The sequence below is a fragment of the Podarcis gaigeae genome (assembly GCF_964106915.1).
Source record: "Podarcis gaigeae genome assembly, chromosome: 9".
In the NCBI taxonomy this organism is placed as follows: Eukaryota; Metazoa; Chordata; class Lepidosauria; order Squamata; family Lacertidae; genus Podarcis; species Podarcis gaigeae.
In genome coordinates, this window is record NC_139685.1 from 77,331,559 (window position 1) to 77,354,836 (window position 23,278).

The 23,278-nt window shown below is 42.9% G+C and overlaps 1 protein-coding gene across 6 annotated transcripts in view; it reads left to right on the forward strand.

The window, feature by feature from the left end:
• The first annotated feature begins 1,211 nt into the window (after window positions 1–1,211).
• Window positions 1,212–23,278, forward strand: part of LOC310852789 (CD209 antigen-like protein 2) — a 49,517-nt gene continuing 27,450 nt past the window's right edge. For 3 of the 6 annotated variants that reach the window (XM_083756805.1, XM_083756806.1, XM_083756804.1), the window contains exons 1-5: window positions 5,154–5,241; window positions 9,449–9,544; window positions 10,382–10,492; window positions 12,294–12,392; window positions 19,266–19,352. In XM_083756805.1, the coding sequence (XP_083612931.1) occupies window positions 5,157–5,241; window positions 9,449–9,544; window positions 10,382–10,492; window positions 12,294–12,392; window positions 19,266–19,352 (478 nt within the window). In that variant the 5' untranslated portion in view covers window positions 5,154–5,156. Of the gene's footprint in view, window positions 1,240–1,687; window positions 1,785–5,136; window positions 5,242–9,448; window positions 9,545–10,381; window positions 10,493–12,293; window positions 12,393–19,265; window positions 19,353–23,278 lie in introns of those variants that run through there. The other 3 variants (XM_083756803.1, XM_083756802.1, XM_083756807.1) reach the window with 3 other exon arrangements.

Consider the following 23,278-nt stretch of genomic DNA (forward strand, 5'->3'; position numbering starts at 1 on the left):
TGTTTGTTTGTTTGTTGTTGTTGTTTTGTCTTTTAAAGATGGAAAATTTAATAAAAAATTTTTTAAAAAAGGTAACCGAGCAAGGGCTGAAGCACAGCCAGTTGCAATCTTTTGTTTTATGTTTCCACCCTCCTACGTTTCTCAGCAGCTGCAAGCGAAGAAGTTAAGGGAGCTCTTTTTCTACCAGTGCCCAATAGCGAAGGCTGTTTCAGGGGAGTCTTGCCCACCACACATTAACTTGCAGTGTTTGTTTGGGGAAGGGGTATTTGATTCACCCCCAGTGGAGCCTGCTGCTGTGCAAAAGCCCTAGCTACCATTGGTGCAGCAGTGTGCCCAAGTACACACAAAGAGGCTCCAGGCAGAGGAGGCATCCAGTACACCGGGGAAAGGAGGAGGGCTGGAGCAGCAGCAGCCACTGTGCTTTCAAAGAAAGCGGCAACCATGCTGACGCCCCCACTGGCAGGCTGGGCAGGGCAGGGCAGGGCTGGCCAGGAGGATTGCAGGTGGAGCAGTCCCACTGCGCTCAGAATCCTGCCTCCTTTGCCAACTCACTGGCCACCCCACTCGGGCTTTCTATCACCACAATTACTCCTTCACAACACCCATCTCTCTCTCTCTCTCTCTCTCTCTCTCTCTCTCTCTCTCTCTCTCGGATAGAGCAAATGAGTGATGAGTGTCTCATGAAACACAGGAGGGCAATTAAAGGCATAACACAAAGAGACACCTTCCAAGAAATATAGATCCCTTTCTTTAATTACTTTAATGTCCAAAATCAAGACCCTGTTATAGCCAGGGCCATCTTTACTTGGGTGTGAAAGGTGTGCTGTGCACCCGGGCGCCGAATTCTGGGGGGCACCAGGTGCCCGCCACTGGAACCACCTTAGCTCTTAACTATCATCTGTTATGGAATAATAAATACCATATTTTTCCAGGTATTATTTAGAAGGACAGGATTTAAATGACAGAAAACATTTTAGAACAATATTTTTATTGGTACTGACATATAAACATACAAAAACATAATAAACAATAAGAGAAACAAGTATACATGAGGGGTTTCTAGCATATGAGACTGATTCAGAGTTTGTGCAGATCTATCTTTCTTTCCAAGTACAGTTCTCGATGAGTTGCCATTGGTTGAAGGTCAGTTGCATGCAGGGCTTTTTTGCATCTGGAACTCACTCGACCTCAGTTCTGACACCTCTCAGGTGGACACCATCATAAGAGAGCAAGGGAGGTGTTCATGGTGAGTTCTGGTACCCTTTTTTCTGGAACAATAGCACTGGTGGCATATATGTTTTGATGATGATACATTCAATAAAGGTAGACCAAAAATGTTGAAATTTGACTGTTTCTGTTCCTTTTCTTTGTGCTTTAACTTTGCAAATGAAGATTTACACTAATGCACTTTGCCATATTTCCTGGTACAAGTGTTGAGATAGGAAGCTTTCCAATATTACTAGCAGAGTTTATGAGGAGTAAGGATTCTTCTGGGGAATATGCTTTGAAGGTAAAGTATGTACCTGGCCTAAATAAAAAAAAAAACTAATAACTTTTTGGGGGGAAAGTAGGATATCAACTCTGAAACCAACATTTGCCTGGGTTTATGCTTTATGTGGAATGCTGATTGGATAAAATGAGCAGCCAATCAGGAAATGGTATAGCCTAAAGGGGAGGAGTTCTGGAATGCCTGACATCACAAGGGAGGTGGTTCGTAGCCAGTGGAAGGATGAAACAACCTTAAGAAGAAATTAGAGAAAAGGTTGTTTCATGACAACACCAAGGTATCCAAACAGAACAGAAAGAGGTCTGAGGGGTGTAACACTTTCCTTACAAGCTATGATATTTGCAGGGAATCATTCCAGGGCCGAAAGGTCACCAAGAGGGAAAATGATAGGGAGCTTTTATAAACTGCAGATGGTTTTTCTTTTTCAAATACTAGACCTCAGGGTCATCCAATGAAACTGAGTGGTGGTACATTATAAGGATGTGCACAGGTGCTGTCTTGCCAGTGTCCCCTTACTGGCTGTTTGGCCAATAGCAACCACCAGGCAAGCAACAGGTTCTTTGGATTCCACTGAACAGAGAATTGACAGAGTCTTAGTTAGAGATAAACTCTTATTAATTGGTAAACATCAGGAAAGAAATTGATCAGCAACCTAGAATGGAGTCTAATATAAAGCCAACAGCAACTGGACTAAACTACAAAGCTAGCAATATAACCAATAAGCAAAATACCTTAGAATAGGCTTAGTTCTTTTTTTTTTTAAAAAGGAATATTTATTAAAGTTTTCAATAGTAATACAATAAAAGTCAAAAAGAAAAAAAAGAAAAAATAACAAAAATACAAAAATGAAAATAATTAAAAACACACAAAGTTTCCATTACTTATTTTCCATTAACTTATTTCCCAGACCTCTTCGTACCTCCCTTTTTTGTATTCCAATTCAAACTGTTAGTTCAGCAAATCCTTATCAATAAATTTTAACCTTTTTCTAAACCTTTTTTTCCATATTCTCTTAAAGCATTACAGCTGGAAACCACTTAATTTCTATCCGACATCATTCTAACATTCATTAATTTTGCAATATTTCTGTAAATAGTCTTTAAATTTCTTCCAATCTTCTTCCGCCGACTCTTCTCCCTGGTCTCGGATTCTGCCAGTCATTTCTGCCAATCCCATATAGTCCATCACCTTCATCTGCCATTCTTCCAGAGTGGGTAGATCCTGTGTCTTCCAGTACTTTGCAATGAGCATTCTTGCTGCTGTTGTAGCATACATAAAGAAAGTTCTATCCTTCTTTGGCACCAATTGGCCGACCATGCCCAGGAGAAAGGCCTCTGGTTTCTTCAGGAAGGTATATTTAAATACCTTTTTCATTTCATTATAAATCATTTCCCAGAAAGCCTTAATCCTTGGGCACGTCCACCAAAGTTGAAAGAATGTACCTTCATTTTCTTTGCATTTCCAACATTTATTATTGGGCAAATGATAAATTTTTGCAAGCTTGACTGGTGTCATGTACCACCTGTAAATCATTTTCATAATATTCTCTCTTAAGGCATTACATGCCGTAAACCTCATACCTGTGGTCCATAACTGTTCCCAGTCAGCAAACATAATATTATGTCCAACATCTTGTGCCCATTTAATCATAGCAGATTTCACCGTTTCAACAGCAAGTTATACATCTTTGACAAAATCTTAGTTTTAGGTTCTAACAGTTCTGTTTCTAATTTTGATTTTTCCACCTGGAAGCCAATTTTCTTGTCCAAATTATATGCCTCCATTATCTGGTAATAATGAAGCCAATCTTGCACTTTGTTTTTTAATTTCTCAAAACTCTGCAGTTTCAATCTATCGCCTTCTTATTCCAAAATTTCCCAATATTTCGGCCATTTGGCCTCCATGTTGAGCTTTTTCTGAGCTTTTGCTTCCATTGGTGACAACCACCTTGGGGCTTTATTTTCCAATAAATCCTTATATCTTATCCAAACATTAAACAATGCTTTCCTGACAATATGGTTTTTGAATGCTTTATGTGCTTTAACCTTGTCGTATCACAAATATGCATGCCATCCAAAAACATTGTTAAAACCTTCTAAATCCAAAATGTCTGTGTTCTCAAGAAGCAGCCAGTCTTTCAACCAGCAGAATGCTGCTGATTCATCAAAAGTTTAAAGTCTGGCAGGGCAAATCCACCCCTTTCCTTTACATCATTTAATATCTTGAATTTTATTCTGGGCTTCTTGCCCTGCCAGACAAATCTAGAAATATCTTTCTGCCACTTCTTGAAACGATCCATCTTGTCCACAATTTGTAACGTTTGAAACAAAAACAACATTCTAGGCAATACATTCATTTTTATAGCTGCAATTCGACCCAACAAGGAAAGCTTTAAATTTGGCCAGATTTCTAAATCTTTTTTTCACTTCCATCCAGCATTTTTCGAGTTATCTTTAAATAAGTTCCCATTTTTAGCTGTCATATTTATCCCCAGGTATTTCACTTTCTTAACCACGGTCAAGAATAGGTTTAGTTCTTCATGTCTCTCCAGCCGATGGAGATCTCGAAGGCTTATCTGGGACACTTCAGACTGGCAGGTGGTTGTCTCTTCACATTCTGGAATGGAGCATAGAACAATGTATCAAGATCTCCCTGTCTCCTTCAGCTGCTGGCCCTTATATAGTCCAGGGTGTAGGTCTCATGCCAAGCTGGCAACAGATGTAATTCATGATGTAATTCAATTCCGATCCTTTGATCTGACCTAGGAGTCGACACATGTGGGCGTGAGCCTTCATTTGCATTCTTTATCTATGCAGTTCAGTCAATGTAAGGTTACTTTCCTTGTTCCCAGTCAACTGCTTCCTCCTTGCTTCCCCCATGCAGTCAGGTGTTTGATAGGTGTGGTGTAATGGTTAAGAGCGGTGGACTCGTAATCTGGTGAACCGGGTTTGCATCCCCGCTCCTCCACTTGCAGCAGCTGGGTGACCTTGGGCTAGTCACACTTCTCTGAAGTCTCTCAGCCTCACTCACCTCACAGAGTGTTTGTTGTGGGGGAGGAAGAGAAAGGGGATTGTTAGCCACTTTGAGACTCCTTAAGGGGAGTGAAAGGCGGGATATCAAGTCCAAACTCCTCCTCCTCCTCCTCCTCTTCTTTAATGATGATCAGGAGATAGAGATATAATTAAATGCATATACTTTCCATCAAGGGGGGGGGGGACAAATGGCCCTCCAGATGTTATTGGTCTGCAATTCCCGTGACCCCCAAACGTTGACCATGAGGCCTGTGATGGAGGAATTTGGCACCCAGGAACATCTGAAGACCTCATAGGTCCCACATTATCTATTAAATGGTGAACATCTTACTGGAGTCCTGTAAACTAGATGCCCAGGAGTTTAGAGAGGAATAGGATGCAAAATGAGAATGTGCTATATTACCTAAAAAATTTAAAAATGCCTTGGAATCCATGTGGAACATCTCTTTTGGTTTAAACTGAGATTTATCCAGCAAAAGAAAAAGAAAGACGTTTCAGTTATATTGGACTCAACAATTTCTTTACGGGAAAGGATGGTCTAATACTGATGCCACTTCACAATAATCTTGTTTTCCATTTGTTGTTGTCTTATTCTAGCTGAGAGGATGGAGGAGAGGATGGAGGAGCCAGCGCCCGCAGAGCCAGCGCCCGCAGAGCCTACAACACTATCGGCAGCAGCACCATCAGCAACTATAACTGATGGTCTGTATACAGCACAGTCATATGGGATGAGGTTTCTCATAAAGTAGAGGAATGTGCAAGAAATGCACAGCTTCCGTCTGCTTCTTTTCCAGGTCCAACTTGTGGTCTCCAAAGTTTATTTTCTGTTTCTTTTGTAAATTTATTTATTTGGTTTTTCAAAGTAAAATTTTACAATCACATATCAACATACAATATAGAAACAAGATTCCAAAGAATCTCCTGGACTTCCCTCCTCCCCTTTGTGGGTCATTTCCTCCTGCATCTTTTATAATAATCAAAATATTTTACATTTCTATTATGTCCAAAATTCTCCATTAAACTACAAGTGGTATTCCAACCACACTAAGAATTTTAGCTGTTTACAATGGTTTTAAAGATAGGTTATAAACTTTCCCCATTCCTTAAAATTTTCCTGATTTCTGATTCTTTTGTTCTTTTTTGCCATTTCGGCATAATCCACCAAATTTATCTGCCATTCTTCTCTGGTAGGGACTTCATCTTCTTTCCATCTCTCGGCCAATAACATCTGTGCAGCCGTGGTCATGTACATAGTCTTTTCTGCTCCTTTGGAATTTTGGCGCCTAGAATTCCTAACAGAAAGTATTTGAGGGTTTTTTAGGGGGGGGAATTAAACTCCCCCCCAATTCATTAACTATAATTTCCCAAAATTCTTTTACTACCTTACATGTCCACCACATTTGATAAAAGGTGCCTTCTTTTTCCTTACATTTCCAGCATATATTTGACCCTGATTTATACATCTTTGCTAATTGACTGGGAGTTAAATACCAACAATATATCATTTTTGTATAAAACAAAAAAAGTTCCTTCCAGTAGCACCTTAAAGACCAACTAAGTCAGTTCTTGGTATGAGCTTTCGTGTGCATGCACACTTCTTCAGATACACAGATACTTCATTTTTGTATAATTTCCTTTCAGCGTGCAACATGCTGTGAATTTTAAATTCCAATTCCCTAAGTTCTCCCATGCTGCAAGTTGTATATTATACCCAAAATCTTTCACCCAGTGTATCATTGCTGATTTATCCTGATCATCTTTTGTATACCATTCTAGTATTAATTTATACGTTCTTGAGAGTAAATTTGTTTTGTTCTCCAACAGCTCTTTTTCAATTTTAGAGGTTCCATTAGAAAAGCCATTCTTTTTGTCCATCTTGAATATATAATTTAGTTGATGGTGTTGAAATCAGTCAGTTAGTAATTCTCTTATGTCCTCAAACATCTTCAATTTCAATTGGAATTCTACTTCCATTAACAGCTCTTTATACGTTCCCCAGTCATTTCTCATATTTAATTTTTTAAGGGTATCACTTCTAGTGGTGAGAGCCACCATGGTGTTTTTTGTTCTGGTAGATTTCTATATTTTTCCCATACCTCATAAACCGATTTTCTTACGACATGATTTAAGAAAGCTCTATGTATTTTAACCTTCTCATACCACAGATATGCATGCCAAAAATACCTCGTAGGGTTGTGTTAAAGCTGTGAGCACTCTCAACTGCACTCCCCCCCCCCCAACTGCCTTCTGGCAAGGTTTCCAGGAGGGCAGCAGGAGATTGGTGCTTCTGCCAGAGTGAGGCTTTCAGGGCGGGGTGCCTAGCCCTGGCATTCTCCCCTCTTACCCCTGCCAGCCTCAGACCGATAGTCCCTTTCAGAGCAATCGAATCCGCACTGCCATTTCCAAGACCAGCCTATAATTTTTGACACATAATAAATCTGTGTCTTGTTTCGGAATCAGTGTAATGTAAGCATCTTTCCAAGAACATGGCACTTTCCCCTATATTTAATATCTCATTAGTTACATCTTTAGTGGTTGTGCTAGATAATCTTGTAGTTTCTTATAGTACTTTGCTGGTAACCCATCTGGCCTCTGTGTTTTGCCCATTTTGGCTTGATGAATTGCCTGTTGTAACTCCATCATAAGTATAGGTGCATTAAATGAATTAGGTTTCTCTTTTGGAATTTTTGGCAAGTTATTCTGCTTTAAATATTCTTCAATATTATTTATGCCGGCTCAGTACAGTTCTGAATTATACCTTACAAATTGCTTTCTTATGTGTTTTGTGTTATCTAAAACTTTCCCTTCTATATTTCATTTATTTATTAAGTTCATGTCTTGTTTTTTCTTTAGCTGCCATGCCAGCAGGTTGTGTGGCTGGCTGGCAAAATAAAAAAATTTCCGCCATAGCATTTTAATCTTCTATTCAATTTCTTGATTTACTAACATCAAATATTGTGTTTATAACATTTTTATGGTTTGCTTTACTGAATCTTTTCTTGGTTTTTTGATCAATTCTTTTTTATTTTTAATCAATTCTTCCAGCAGTTCTCATTTGTTTGTTTGTTTTTGTTCTCTCATCTTTTTTTGGAAAGCATTTTGTTGGATCAAAACCCCCACATTACCGCTTTACTTGAATCCCAGACAACCTTCAGATCCACTCCTTGATTTAAGTTTAACTCAAAATAGTCTTTCAAAGCTTTTTCAGCTTTGTGTAAAATTGTTTGGCTATCAAGAAGTCCATCATTTAATCTCCACCTAAATGTGTGTGGTTTTTTTCACCTTTCAATTTCTCTAATACTGGTTTGTGATCCGAACATGTCCTTGATGGTATCTCTCCTTTTTTCTTCTCAATGATAGTTCATTAGATATCCATATCAAGTTGGTTTGTCCAGCAGATTGCTTTGGTTCTGAAAAAAAGTAAGTTCTCTATCCAGTGGGTGTTTAAATCTCCATATATCAAGCAAGTTAAAGTTTCCCACCATTTTAAAATAAGTTACGGGTAGTCTCCCCTCCTTAGAATCTATTAAGTGGTGAACATCTGGTAATGTATTGTGGGGAAGCCACTTTCAGCCTGAGGGCTGGTATCTTAATGAAAACAGCTCTGGTTGCTGCTGGAAAAGAGACAAACACAAAAATGAAAGGCATTTGGACCTTTAGGCATGGTAATTTGGCACAGTAAGTAATAGTGACATCATATGACATTGATTGACAGACAGGCGGGGCAAATGGAGAGACCTGGAAGGCCCCTGCTTTCAATTGATTTTTGGAATCATAAGAAGAGTCTGAGTGCTAGATCATGTGAAAAGTCCATCCAGTACTGTATCCTGACCACTCCATGGCCAACCAGATATCTATGGGAAAATCGTATTATTTCCTCCAGATATTCAATAGATACCAAAGCACTCAAAGCAGATAGTCTATAAATAGACACCAATAAATGTTATGAAGCAAGATATTTCTTTTCAGCACACACCAAGTAACTGAGATTTCAGCTCCAATATAAACAGAACCAAGAATTCTCCATCTGATCTTATCAGCTGATTTAATGTACAGATATCACAATCAACCCATTTCTTCCACAAAGAAGATTGTCCCAAATTTGGTTTACCCCCTAAAATAAATATAGAGAGAACATATGAATCAAACCCATAACTGTTCTTTGTAAATGCTTGCTGAAGTTCCATAAACTAGATATCCAGGAGCTTAGAGAAGAATATAATGAGAATGCTATATTATCTAAAACATTTTTGCAATACCTTTGAATCCATATGGAACATCTTTTGGGTATAAGATGGAGACTGATCCAGCAAAAGAAAAAGAAAGACATTTCAGTTATATTGGACTCAACAATGTCTTTACAGGAAATGATTGTCTAATACTGATAGATGCCAAAGTTTAATGTTGGAAATGCCTCATTGAGACATATTTTTGGCCTGATGTTGTTGTCCATTTCAACTTAGTACTGATGAAATCCTTGACATTTGTAGATGTGCATCTATTTTAAAAATTATATTCCTGTAATAGGGAGATTAAGTGCAGGAGAATAAAAGCAAATTTTGTGAGATTTCATGCTTTTTAAAAAAATTTATTTATTTATACAACAAGGAAAAAAACACACAAAAAAACACGAATACCAAATTACACACAAATTACAAAAATAACCATAGACACATAATTTTCTTGGCAAACAATAAAACATCTATTGGTCTTAACACTAAAGACCCAACTTCCCGTCTGTTCCATATTTCAAATTCATATTACTTATTGCCAATACACTTTTTTAAAATAATTAAAATTATTTTCAATAAATCTAATTTCTTCATGCTTGACAAGAGACTTGGAAGGGAAAATACCCACCATCCAACCAATGTGTTCATAGTCGTTATAATAGCTTATTGTTTCACAGATGCAACTGAGAGGATGGAAAAGTCTGGAATTGATGAAGCATCCAGAAAGGATTCAGCAGCAGCAGCAGCAACACCACCAACAACTGAAACTCATGGTCTGTATACAGCACAGTCATATGGGATGAGGTTTCTCATAAAGTAGAGGAATGCATGGGAAAGGGAAGTTGATGGAGAGACAGGCAGGGAGTGGAACCAGTCAGGTTGTGCTAGGGAGGAGTGCAGAGAAAAGCACACAGAGCTCTTTGGGTGCCAGAGATCCACTAAGCCCCATAGAAACCCCAGGATTCAGCACACTTTTTGCTGCTGACTGTGGTGTTCCTTTACTGTGTGCAGCCAGAAATGGCTCTACCATTAGGAAGAATGAGGCAGTTGCCTCAGGTAGCAGGTGCTGTGGTGGGTAGAGATGGGTAGACCACACAAGCTGCACTGCACCTCCTCAGTTAGTCTGCTGCCCCATCAGCAGCATCAAAATATCAGCCAATGGCCAGTCCAGCCCAGCTTCTGTATGTGGAATTATGTGTTTGGAGGGAGCATCTTGTCATTTGCCTAGTGGGCAGAAAGTCCTTTAGTATCAAAGGCTACGGTCTTCTGATCCAGACATTGGTCAGAAAAGTTTCCTCAAGCAGCAAGGTATCTCCCCTTCCTCCCTCCACCTGCTCAACCACCCAGATTACCACCTCTTGAACAGTTGACTGTCTCTGCCTGATGGCTACCACAGCATATGGAAACCCTTTTTCCTGGAGTGGCAATGGTATGTTGGCTTATTGCTGTTTAGTCGTTTAGTCGTGTCTGACTCTTTGTAACCCCATGGACCAGAGCACGCCAGGCACTCCTGTCTCCCACTGCCTCCCGCAGTTTGGTCAAACTCATGTTGGTAGCTTCAAGAACACTGTTGGCTACTGATGGCTAAATCATAATTTTCTTTCTTCAAGCATCTGTTTTTCAAGACATGGTTACCTTCTTAGAATCTCCAACGGGTGAAAGATATATAATACTTGAGATTTTCATCCTCACTGCCATGACACTGCTGCTTTTCCTTCTATGTAAGTACATAATTAGCATACTTTGCAACTAATGTCATGTGCTTTGCTTAAATGTCAATAGCATTTCCAAAACGAGATGGCAGGATCCATCTTTCATTTACCCCTTTCATCTCTCTTTGATTTCTGGGGGTGAGTTACAGCTGTCACCCACTGAGAGCAATGGCACTGTTTTGATCTCCCTGAATAAGTGAGTTCCAGCACTTGGAACAGAAGCACAGGATAACACAAGTCCCTGGGACACCCTGGACAATTCCCTTTCCCAACTAATCCTCATTTGCTTGTGGGAAAGTCCTGTGATGGAAACGTTTCTTTTCTGAGCAGGTTGAGTCATCTAGTGTCCCCCCCCACCTGCCAGCAAACACTTAACTAACAACAGCACCTGATTGGCCAGCAATCCAAGGGAGGCAATTGGAGTGGAGTGGAGTGAGGGAGTGGGAGAGAGGAATTCAGTCTGTGAGTTGGATTCTGTTAGGAGAGTTTGTTCTGACAGGTGGTAGAGCTGAAGAGAGCTGAGAACTCTCAGTATAAGCTCTAAGGTTCTGAATTGCAGAACTCTGTTAAAATAGACAAGACACAGTCACACAAGCTGTTTACAGGAAAAAAGGGTCCTCAGAGGGGATACTCTGACTGGAAAGGGCAATAGTGATTCCAAGGCTAAGGAGGATTTGAGGGTCTGTAAGGAAACAGTCCAGTTAAAATCCTAATTTCCTGAAATGTGTGTGGAGAAGTCTGATCTATGAAAGATGTGTAAAAGGAAGTAACCTTAAGCCTGCATAGCATACAGCCTATAACTTGAAACAGTATATGTTTTAATAAAAAGCATCAGCATCACGCAGTTAATAACCTCACTGTTTGTTACATTTCTGTGGAAGAAGAACCAAAACTCCTTGTTTACATCTGTTGTAATAAAGTTTGTTTGCAACCTGTTTTCCCAAAAGTAAAAGCCACAGTTGCTCGTGATTCATTCTCCATTAGGGGAATTCACCTAAGGGAAGGGAAACTGAGTCTGGCACAGCGGTGCCAGGGGGAGAAAGAGTGCCATTGCGTCGCCGCAGGACCAATTCCTGATCCTCTCCACCCTGCCCTCTGCTAGGGCTCCAGTCCCCTGAAGGAAAGTGCTGGGGGCAACAGGCTGCAAAGGAAAAGGCCATGGCCAAAGTGGGTGGGTCCAGAGCCTACCTAAATATCTAGATATATGCAGGGCCTTTTTCAGCCGGAACTCATCAGGACTCAGTTCCAGGCCCTCTCAGGTGGGCTCCGTCCCAATCTAAGAGAAGAAGGGAGGCATTCATGCTGAGCTCCAGTGCCTCTTTTTCTAGAAAAATAGCATTGGATAGATGAGCCCTTGACCTATTTGAACACCTAATTCATTTTTAAAGGGCACTTTAAAGTAAGCAAAGCTCGGGGGGGGGGGGAATCAAATGATCCAAGAATTTGCATATTTTAAGCATGTGGCAGAGCATGAGGCAGCCTGGCAAATGCAAGACTGTAGGGAAAAGAGGACAGATGTATCTAGACAACCAAAAATCCAAAGCTCTCAAAGGGAGGCCAAACCATCTAATGACAGAAGAAACAGGCCAAATTGAAACAGGACTTCAGATCAGCAGGGCAGCCGCTGTCAAGGGCTGAGAGCAGAAAATAATAATAAATGTCATAGCCATGGTTTTGTTGATTTGATTTCTTATCTGCGTTACAAGTCAGCAATTTAAATTGAATATTAAAAGCAGTTTGAAACCAAGTATCCCCTCCCCCAGTTAATCAGACAATTTAATCATTTCTTTTCTACCTACTTCATCCTTAGATCAAAAGGAACTAAAAAGAAAAGCGGAGTTTCGAATGGCAATGGATATCATTCGGACCTTTGTTGTTGGGCTTGATACAATCCATGAAGACAAGGATGGTAAGCATTTTTTTATGCACATCCTCATTTTTGCTAGACCCTGTTTAATTTAAACAGGCTTCAATTCCTGTAGTTCACTTTGGGATTCATATTGTGTAAGCAATACATTTATTCAATGAAACTCATCACCCAACAGAGTTTATCACGTTTCATTGCTCAGCAGGAATTCTCACATCCCCCCACTAGAAATGCTGTCCTTCCCCATCAAACTGTAATTCACAATGTTTGTTCTATTGCAAGATTTGTGCTACTGCAAGCTTTTAGCACTAGCACAAGGGAACTTTGCCCCCCCCCCATCTCCCTGCATGCCATCACGAAAGCTGCTCTGCAGGGTGGGGAACAGATTGGAGGGAAAGGGGCTGAAGATTGCATTGCACAAGGAGAAATTCCTGCACTGACATAATGTCCTCCTTAGAATTATGTGGAATGCAACCCAGTATTCATCAGAAAAAGAGTTTTGGCACCTCTCTTTTCTTAGATCTCACAAAGCATAATGTTGTTGTTGTTGTTTAGTCGTTTAGTCATGTCTGAATCTTCATGACCCCATGGACCAGAACACGCCAGGCACTCCTATCTTTCACTGCCTCCCGCAGTTTGGTCAAACCCATGTTTGTAGCTTCAAGAACACTGTCCAGCCATCTCGTACACTGTCGTCCCCTTCTCCTTGTGCCCTCCATCTTTCCCAACCTCAGGGTCTTTTCCAGGGAGTCTTCTCTTCTCATGAGGTGGCCAAAGTATTGGAGTCTAAGCTTCAGGATCTGTCCTTCAAGTGAGCACTGCACTCAGGGCTGATTTCCTTAAGAATGGATTGGTTTGATCTTCTTGCAGTCCATGGGACTCTCAAGAGTCTTCGGCGATCAGCCTTCTTGATGGTCCAGCTCTCACTTCCATACATCACTACTGGGAAAACCATAGCTTTTACTATGGCAAGGTGATGTCTCTGCTTTTTAAGATGCTGTCTAGGTTTGTCATTGCTTTTCTCCCAAGAAGCAGGCTTCTTTTAATTTCGTAACTGCTGTCACCATCTGCAGTGATCATGGAGCCCAAGAAAGTAAAATCTCTCACTGCTTCCATTTCTTCCCCTTCTATTTGCCAGTAGGTGATGGGCCCAGTGGCCATGATCCTCGTTTTTTTGATGCTGAGCTTCAGACCATATTTTGTGCTCTCCTCTTTCACCCTCATTAAAAGGTTCTTTAATTCCTCCTCACTTTCTGCCATCAAGGTTGTGTCATCTGCATATCTGAGATCTTAATTCTGGTTTGGGATTCATCCAGCCCAGCCTTTCGCATGATGATTTCTGCATATAAGTTAAATAAGCAGGGAGACAATATACAGCCTTGTTGTACTCCTTTCCCAATTTTGAACCAATCAGTTGTTCCATATCCAGTTCTAACTGTAGCTTCTTGTCCCACATAGAGATTTCTCAGGAGACAGATGAGGTGATCAGGCACTCCCATTTCTTTAAGAACTTGCCATAGTTTGCTGTGGTCGACACAGTCAAAGACTTTTGCATAGTCTATGAAGCAGAAGTAGATGTCTTTCTGGAACTCTCTAGCTTTCTCCATAATCCAGCGCATGTTTGCAATTTGGTCTCTGGTTCCTCTGTCCCTTCAAAATCCAGCTTGCAATTCTGGGAGTTCTCTGTCCACATACAGCTTAAGCCTGTCTTGTAGAATTTTAAGCATAACCTTGCTAGCGTGTGAAATGAGTGCAATTGTCCTGTAGCTGGAGCATTCTTTGGCACTGCCCTTCTTTAGGATGGGGATATAGACTGATCTTCTCCAATCCTCTGGCCACTGCTGAGTTTTCCAATCTTGCTGGCATATTGAGTATAGCACCTTAACAGCATCATCTTTTAAAATTTTAAATAGTTCAGCTGGAGTATCATCACTTCCACTGGCCTTATTATTAGCAGTGTTTTCTTCTTTTTAAAAAAATGATATTTATTCAGAATTTCAATAATAAAAGAAAAAAGACAAAAAATAAGAAAAAAACAAATACATAAAAGAAAGAATAAACAGCAGTATAACAACATCACAACAAGAAAAAAACACAAAAAACACAAAAAACAAATCCCATATTACATCTTTTCATTTGCTTATTTCTTGACCTCCTCACACCTCCCTTTTTGTATTCTGACTTAATTCGTTGTTTCAGCAAATTCTTTCCATCTTTCTCAATTCTTATTTAGATAGTTTATCTTGATAGTCTAACCTATTAGTTAACTCAACAAATCCTTTCCATCTTTTACCATAATCTGTTATTCAATTTACCTTAATTTATTTAACCTTATCTTACCATAAAAAGAAAACCTTAAAGTTCAAATTCTAAAACATATTTATACATAACTCCTTATATCCTTTCTACTAAAGCCAGATAATTCCATTCCAACATTTCCCCTAATATTTCATTAGTTTTACACTAATTCCAAAAATAAAAAGAAAATTTTCCTTTTATAGACTTTTTTCTAATTTTTATCCAACGTCCCTTCTTTCTGGTCTCGGGTTATGTCAGTCCTTACTGTCCATTCCATCCAGTCCATCAACCTGGTGATCTTATGTCCGAGGCCCTTAAGTCTCTTCTATGCCCTTTCTGCAGATTTCCTTCTTGTTGTTTATGCTTACACTTTTCCTTATCTTTTGAGGGTTCCTTCTTAATTTCTTCCCTTTCTCCTTGAGGAGTAGGTTTCTGGGGGATTCCAACCGATAGTTATCTCCGTCTTCCTTCATCAGACTAGCCCATTCCCCACAGTCCCACTCCCCGCCATCATCATTGTAATCCAGAAAGTAGCTATCCAAAAAATAGTTATCAGCATGTTTCCAAGTCCCACCAAAGTTAAGAGCCTCCTTAACTCCAGGCTCTCCCAGGCCCACTCCAAATTCAATCTTCCAAAACAGCGGCTTATGCTCCTGCAGGGCTTCGGATCTCTCCATTTGTGTTGCTTGGGGTGCGATCACAGCCTCCTCCATCTTCATCTGCCCTTGCACTTGCCCAGTCAAACCAGTTTCCTGAGTTGGTCGCTGTATAATTTCTATGCCCGTATTTCCTGTTAATCCGTATTCACTGACTACAGCAGTCATCAAATCCAGCTTCTCATCCATCAAATCCATCTTCTCATGCAACTGCTCCAGCAAAGCATTTGTCTTGCTGTCAGGGGTTCAGAAGGAGAGACACAGGAGGGGGAGCAAATGGAGAGTGAGGAGGAGGAGTACGAGGGGGGCGCAGGCAGTGACAGTGGCCAGAGTTATTCCACAAGCCTCTCTAGCGAATCGGAGGACTCACAGAAGGGAGCGCCGGTGGCCAGAGCAAGGGAGATTCCAAGGGAGAAACCTCAAGAGGGAGGGGCCAGCGGGGAGTCCCTGAACAGCAGCTGGAGATCAGGGCCAGCGTCTCCACCAGAGCGCAGTGGGGAGGGGGAGTCCCAGGAGTCGGGACCAGTGTCCTCACCACCAGAGGGAGGAGAGGAGTCAGGTTTGGCAACACCCACATCAGGAAGCGGGGAAACGGTCAGAAGGAAAGTCACCGGCTGGGCGCGTGCGCCAAGTTCAAATGTACAGGAGCGCGGCACAGCGGGGAGCCCGGGAAGGGAGCCAGGTCCTAAAGCCCGCCGGAGGGAGGGGCAAGACTCAGGAGGCTCCGCGTCAGAGGAGTCCAGGAAGGAGGGAACCCCAGAGGGCAGAAGGACCCAACGCAGGAAAGAGCAGCGCAAGAGGTGGAGCCGGGCTAGAATCTTAAACTGGTGTGGGTGGAGCAGTGAGTCAGAGGGGACTTAGCCGGTCTAGCGTTAAGACGTGGGGCTGCGCGCCCAGAGCTTGGAAATGGAAACTAAACTTCAATAAAGACTTTTGTATATAATATCCACTGGGCGTTGGTCCTCTGTGAGCTGGGACCTAGCGGCAGTCCTGACACTTGCAAAAAGCAGACACCAAAACTTCCTCCCAACACATTTCTATTCAAGGTCAAACGACTGGTCCCACGATCCCAATCTCGCAGCTGTGAGGTCTCCAAGTAAACTGCAGCAACAAGTTGACAAGCTCCCTCTAGGGGACACAATTTCTATTTGTATCCATCTTTTTGAAACATGTCCAACAAAAGAAAGTTACTTTCAATTTTCAAATACTTTGTTTCTTTAGAATGCAGAAGGCAGCATTGAAGTCAGTTTGTTTCTCTTTTTTAACTATCTGTCAAAATGCTCCACTTACAATCAATGGACGTCTCCAGCAATTTCTGTCCTGACACCCCGTTCCCAGGTTTGAGACGATGGAAACTTATTTTCCTTTACTCCCTCTCCTGCAGGCTTAAACAGTCAATCCCCCCCTTTTCTCCTGCTTCCAAGGGGGTTTTATTAGTTGTAAATGCAGGAAATTTCAACCTTTACAACAACTTTCCAGGCTATTAGATTGCAAGGTTTTTGCTTCAGTCTATTTACAAAAAGCAGGAGGCGGACTTCCTGTTTTGAACCTTCCCGCTTCGGAGCCTAATTCGAGTATTTCTTGATCCAATTTTCCGTTTTTACTCACGGGTACTTGTTTAGAGTCCAATTGTCAACAGGAAAAAGTCAGCGCTCTCCGACGATGGCTGTGCGGCTTCCCTCCGTGAAAGTAGCAGTCAGTTCGCAGCACCGCGCTGCTCACCCCACTTTGCTCCGGAGCCCCAAAATGGGGTTCCCCGTGAGTAGGGGAGGCGCTCCAGGTGCTCTGCCGAACCCCACATTCCCAGGCTCCCTCCGCCTGGGATTTCTAGCGGGTCCCCACCTTCGCCAATTCCACGGAGACCCAATTTCCACGGAGCCCATTCCCCCGATCGGAGGAACTCCGCCATTCACCGATGGCGCTAACCCGGGTGTCTATTAGCAGTGCTTTCTAAGGCCCATTTGACTTCACTCTCCAGGATGTCTGGCTCAAGGTCAGCAACCACACTACCTGGGGTGTACGAGACAGCCATATCTTTCTGGTGTAATTTCTCTGTGTATTCTTGCCACCTCTTGATGTCTTCTGCTTCTGTTAGGTCCTTACCACTTTTGTCCTTTATTATGGTCATTTTTGTACGAAATGTTCCTTTCATATCTCCAATTTTCTTGAACAGATCTCTGGTTTTTCCCATTCTATTGTTTCCCTCTATTTCTTTGCATTGGTCATTTAAGAAGGCCTTCTTGTCTCTCCTTGCTATTTTTTTTTGAAATCTGCATTCAATTTCCTGTATCTTTCACTATCTCCCTTGCATTTTGCTTGCCTTCTCTCCCCCGCTATTTGTAAGGCCTCGGACAGCCACTTTGCTTTCTTGCATTTCCTTTTCATTGGGATGGTTTTCGTTGCTGCCTCCTGTATGATGTTATGAGCCTCCATCCATAGTTCTTCAGGCACTCTGTCCACCAAATCTAAATCCTTAAACCTGTTCCTCACTTCCACTATGTATTCATAAGGGATTTGATTTAGGATTGTATCTTACTGGCGCAATGGTTTTTCCTACTTTCTTCAGTTTAAGCTTGAGTTTTGCTACAAGAAGCTGATGATCTGAGCCACAGTCAGCTCCAGGTCTTGTTTTTGCGGAGTATATAAAGCTTCTCCATCTTTGGCTACAGAGAATATAATCAATCTGATTTCGATGCTAACCATCTGGTGATGTCCATGTGTAGAGTTGTCTCTTGTGTTGTTGGAAAAGAGTGTTTGTGATGACCAACTTATTCTCTTGGCAGAACTCTATTAGCCTTTGCCCTGCTTCATTTTGAACTCCAAGGCCAAACTTGCCAGTTGTTCCTTTTAGCTCTTGACTCCCTACTTTAGCATTCCAACCCCCTATAATGAGAAGAACATCCTTCTTTGGTGTCATTTCTAGCAGGTGTTGTAAGTCTTCATAGAATTGATCAATTTCAGTTTCTTCAGTAGCAGTAGTTGGTGCATAAACTTGGATTACTGTTATGTTAAAAGGTCTGTCTTGGATTTGTATCGAGATCATTCTATCATTTTTGAGATTGCATCCCAGTACAGCTTTTGCCACTCTTTTGTTGACTATGAGGGCCACTCCATTTCTTTTGTGGGTTTCTTGCCCACAGTAGTAGATATGATGGTCATCCGAACTGAATTTGCCCATTCCCATCCATTTTAGTTCACTCATGCCCAGGATGTCAATATTTATTCTTGCCATCTCACTTTTGACCACATCCAACTTACCCAGGTTCATGGTTCTTACATTCCAGGTTCCTATGCAATATTTTTCTTTACAGCATTGGACTTTCCTTTCACTTCCAGGCATATCCGCAACTGAATGTCCTTTCGGCTTTAGCCCAGCCGCTTCATCAGCTCTGGATCTACTTGTACTTGTCCTCCGCTCTTCCCCAGTGGCATGTTCGACGCCTTCCGACCTGAGGGGCTCATCTTCCAGCGTCATAACTTTTATATGCCTGTTGTCTTTTTCCATGGGGTTTTCTTGGCAGGGATACTAGAGTGGCTTGCCAGTTTCTGCTCCAGGTGGATCGTGTTTGGTCAAAACACTCCACTATGATCTGTCCATCAGGGTGGCCCCGCATGGCATAGCTCATAGCTTCTCTGAGTTATTCAAGCCTCTTCGCCACAGCAAGGCACTGATCCATGAAGGGGACAAAGCATAATAGAAAACTGCAAAGTAATCGTTGTATATTTGGCTTTACTGTGTGACTCAGTGGGGAATTGGTTTGTGACCCTGTGATTCCCTGCAGAAAATGAGAACATAGGAGGGGAACATTAGAGATACTTCATGAGCCTCTTTTAATATGAGAATAGGATAGTGGATTGCATGGGTCTTAAAATGTTTTAAAATGTTTTAAAATGGTTTCTTAATATTTGCAGATTGTTATTTCAGATACTCTTATGCCTTAAACTATTTCAAATCTTTTAGACTTCGGAATACTCGCTGTAGCTCAAAACGTATCAGAGGAATTGTTGTATCTTGCCAACAAAAATGATGAACTGCAAAAAGAAATTGGTAAGCTACCCTACGATGCTGAAGAATTGTAGTGCAGTGGAACCTGCTCTGAGTCTGCGCCAGCTGAAAGCCCCTCCTCTAGCTGAAAACTCTTAGAGCCAGAGCAGAGTGCTGCGCTCCTTTGCATGGGGCCTCCCTAGAGAAACATCAGAGATATTTAGTTCAGCTCTCCTGAACCTTTGAATTAACTTAGCCTCTATGGTTAGGAAAGAAAAGACTTTTCCATTCTTTGCTGTAACAGAGACAATCAAAACAGGTAAGGTAAAAGACCTGTCCTTTATTATTTTCGCCCATGAGAGCCCTGCCTCTGCAGAGACAATCAAAAGAGGACAACTGAAAGAGAGAGATTCATGAGCAGCACTTTGAAGGCAACTTCCACCAACTTGGTCAGAGAGACTGCTGGGCAGTGGGGTGATTCGTGCAACAGCAAAATCTCTCTCCTGTTTCACAAACCCATCATCAGACAGAAACCCTCAAGCCCACTCACATAGTGAATTGACCCCTTGGCCACTGAACACATAATAGGTAAAGTGATTATAAAATTGTCTATAAAGCTTTAGATGCGAGAGCAAAGAATGGGAATGAACGCATTGTCAGGGAGAGGCAAACGGGGAAAGAGCTAAGGGGAGAGACCAGCACTTATAGAGAGCCGAAAGAGATCATTAGTAGTCTGTCGTCTGACAGCGAAGAGGAGGCAGAGAGTGGGGTGGATGAGCCCACAACTAGTCATTCTGTAAACAGAGGAAATCAGAGGCGTGGTTTCCGCAGACTTGCATGTTGGGCAAGAAAAAGTAAAAAGAAACCAGACGCGGCATCTTTGCCGACAGGGTCGGACATGCTCTGAAGCACTGGAGATGTTTCTTTGAACTTTGTAAATAAATCAAAGAGATTGTAACTGGTATTAAGCCTGTAGTTTTTATCTATGCCGGCTTGGCAGCACACACCTCTTACAGCATGCCGCGTCCCCAATTTGCTGCTTGAAAGCTGCTGGAATAAGGAATAAGCCTCAGAATGGAGAGGGAGGTCTTGGAGCTGAGAAAGTGAAATGTCGCTCTGGAACAGAGATCGTCCGACTTGCAGGCCCGTCTGGAAGAAGCCAGGGCTGCTCAGAGATAACCCACAGGTGGGCTATCGGCAGATGGGGGCAAGTCAGTGTGGGTGGAACGGTTCCATGGCGACCCGGAAAGTTACTTGGATTTCAAAACCGAGATGAGATATTTTTTAGAGCTTGAATTGGCCAAGTTTGGGAACGATGCCCAGAAAGTTGCTCACATAATTAGACACCTGGCGGGAGGGGCTAGAAGTTGGATCCGGCCGTTAATAGCCTCAAATAATGAAGCCCTCAGAAATGTGGCCAAGTTTTGGCAAGCTATGGAATTTATCTATGCAGATCAAAGTTTAATTGACAAAACGCAGGAGGAGCTTTTGGCTTTGAAACAAGGCAGATCCACGGTACGCAGTTACTGGTCCGAATTTGCTATGCTCGTGCAGAAACTGGGTTGGGATTTAGAGACTGAACCTGTACAAGCGTTGTTTAAAAATGGACTTAACCCAGAAATTAAGGACGAGCTTGCAAGGGGGCCACAACATAAAAATATGGATGAATTAACAAAGGCTGCTCTTGGGGTGGGTTTGAGACAGGAAGCCAGATGGCGGGAAAGGAAGCAAGGCAGAGAGTGGAGTTTCCATGGTGACCGCATTCTTGAGATGCCTGCAGCTGCCTCAGAACGTCAACAAGAGCAGGAGCCTATGGAGATAGGCACAGCCCATGCTCAGGAGAGTTTTAAAGGGCAACGTTCGTTTGTGAAGGAGAAAAAAGACTGGCAAAAAGATGTTTTGTGTGTCAGAAGACTGGACACTTTGCCAGAGTGTGTCCAGAGCATCGTAACTGGCAGGGAATGGTGGGGACCACCCAACAGGCAGAGGCAGAGGAAGCCCAGCCTTCGGGAAACGAAGAAGCCTGGCTGGTGGTGGACCGGGGCAATAGCCAGACGGGAGCAACACAGAAAGTCCTCGGCTTGCGCACCCCGAAACAAGCATAGTGTTGAAGGTGGTCCTAGAACTCCCAAATGGCCAGGAGGTGGAGGAGTTGGTGCTAGTTGATTCTGGTGCTTCAGCGTCCTTTTTTAGCAAGGAGTTTGCAGCGCAGCACCAACTGAACCTGAGGCCTTTGGATTTTCCGCTGCAAGTGACCACAATTGATGGAAGAGAACTGCTGGGAGGTGAAGTGATGCATCGAACACTTCCAATGCGAATGTGGGTGGCTACCCACTCCGAGGTCATCGTCTTTCATGTGGCCACACTGGCGGGTCCGCCTATCATATTGGGCATGAGCTGGTTGGCTTTGCATGATCCAGTGGTTTCCTGGCACCAACGGTCCCTGACGTTCGGTTCGACACACTACATGGAGAACTGACTGGCTCAAGGGCAACCTCAACAAAGGGAGGGCAGGAGGGCAGCAGCATGAAGAGAGGGGATAACCGAGATCCCGTCGTGTTACAGGGATCTACAGGAGGTGTTCAGCGAGAAAGAGGCTGACGCGTTGCCGCCACATCGACCATATGATTGTCAGATCAACCTGGTCCCGGGGGCCACGTTGCCGGTGGGAAAGACCTATTCCATGTCGGAGGGAGAGCTCAAGGACCTAAAGGAGTTTATTGAGAAAAATCTAAGAAGGGGGTTCATCAGGGAATCCAAGGCGGCAGGGGGGAGCCCCGTGTTCTTCGTGGACAAGAAATCGATTAAAGAAAGGAGGTGTGTACTGGACTTTAGAATCCTGAACAGCCTGACGGAACCGGTGGCTTTCCCAATGCCGAAGATCGACGATGTTCTGGCCCGGGTGCGGAAAGGGAAGATTTTCACCAAACTGGACCTCCGGGGGGCATACAACCTCATCCGAGTGCGAGAGGGGGATGAGTGGAAGACCACCATGTTCACTCCGATGGGGGCGTTTGAGTATCTAGTCATGCTCTTCGGTTTGCAGTGCAGAAGTCACTGTTTCCAAGCCTTCATGCACCACGTACTAGGACCTTTGCTGTACAAGAACTGCGTTTGCTTTTTGGACGACTTGCTCGTGTACTCCGAAGACGAGAAACAGCATGTGAAGGACGTGTGTCAGGTCCTGAGCAAACTTAAGGAGCATCGCTTGTGGGTCAAGCTGGGGAAATGTCAGTTCCACGCAAAGGAAGTTGAATTCCTGGGGTACCGGCTGTTGGACCAGGGTTTGTCCATGGATCCGGAGAAAGTGAAGGCGGTGGTGGAATGGGAGAGCCCCAAGACCAGGAAAGGTGTTCAGCATTTCCTGGGTTTCAGCAATTTCTACAGGAAATTCATCAAAGATTTCGCAAAACTGACGGCGCCCATAACGGACCGTCTCAGTGTCAAGAAGAGGTTTCAGTGGACGCAGGAGGCCCAAGAGGGGTTGGAGAAGCTTAAGAGGGCTTTCGCTTCAGAGGAGCAACTGATCCACGTCAACCCTGCTCAAGCACTACTGGTGGAGACAGATGCGTTGGATGGGCGATAGGGGCGGAGCTGCTGCAGCTAGATCGAAAGGGGGAGTGGTGGCCATGTGCTTTTTTTGCGGAAACTGAACAAATCGGAGCAGAACTACACCATCTATGATAAGGAATTGCTTTCGATCGTCGCTGCTTTCAAACAATGGAGGCACTTCCTGATTGGGGCAAAGCACCAAATTTTGGTGTGCACTGACCACAAAAATTTGGAGTGCAGGCGTACGGCACGGGTGTTGTGCCAGAGACAGATAAGATGGGCAGAGTTCTTTGCCAACTTCAACTTTAAGATCCAATATGTGCCGGGAGAGCAGAATGCGAGGGCGGATGCGCTCTCCCGGAAACCCGAGTATATGATGGGGAAGGACCTCCGGTGGCAAGATTGATGTTCCCTGAGAGCAAATGGATGTGTGGGGG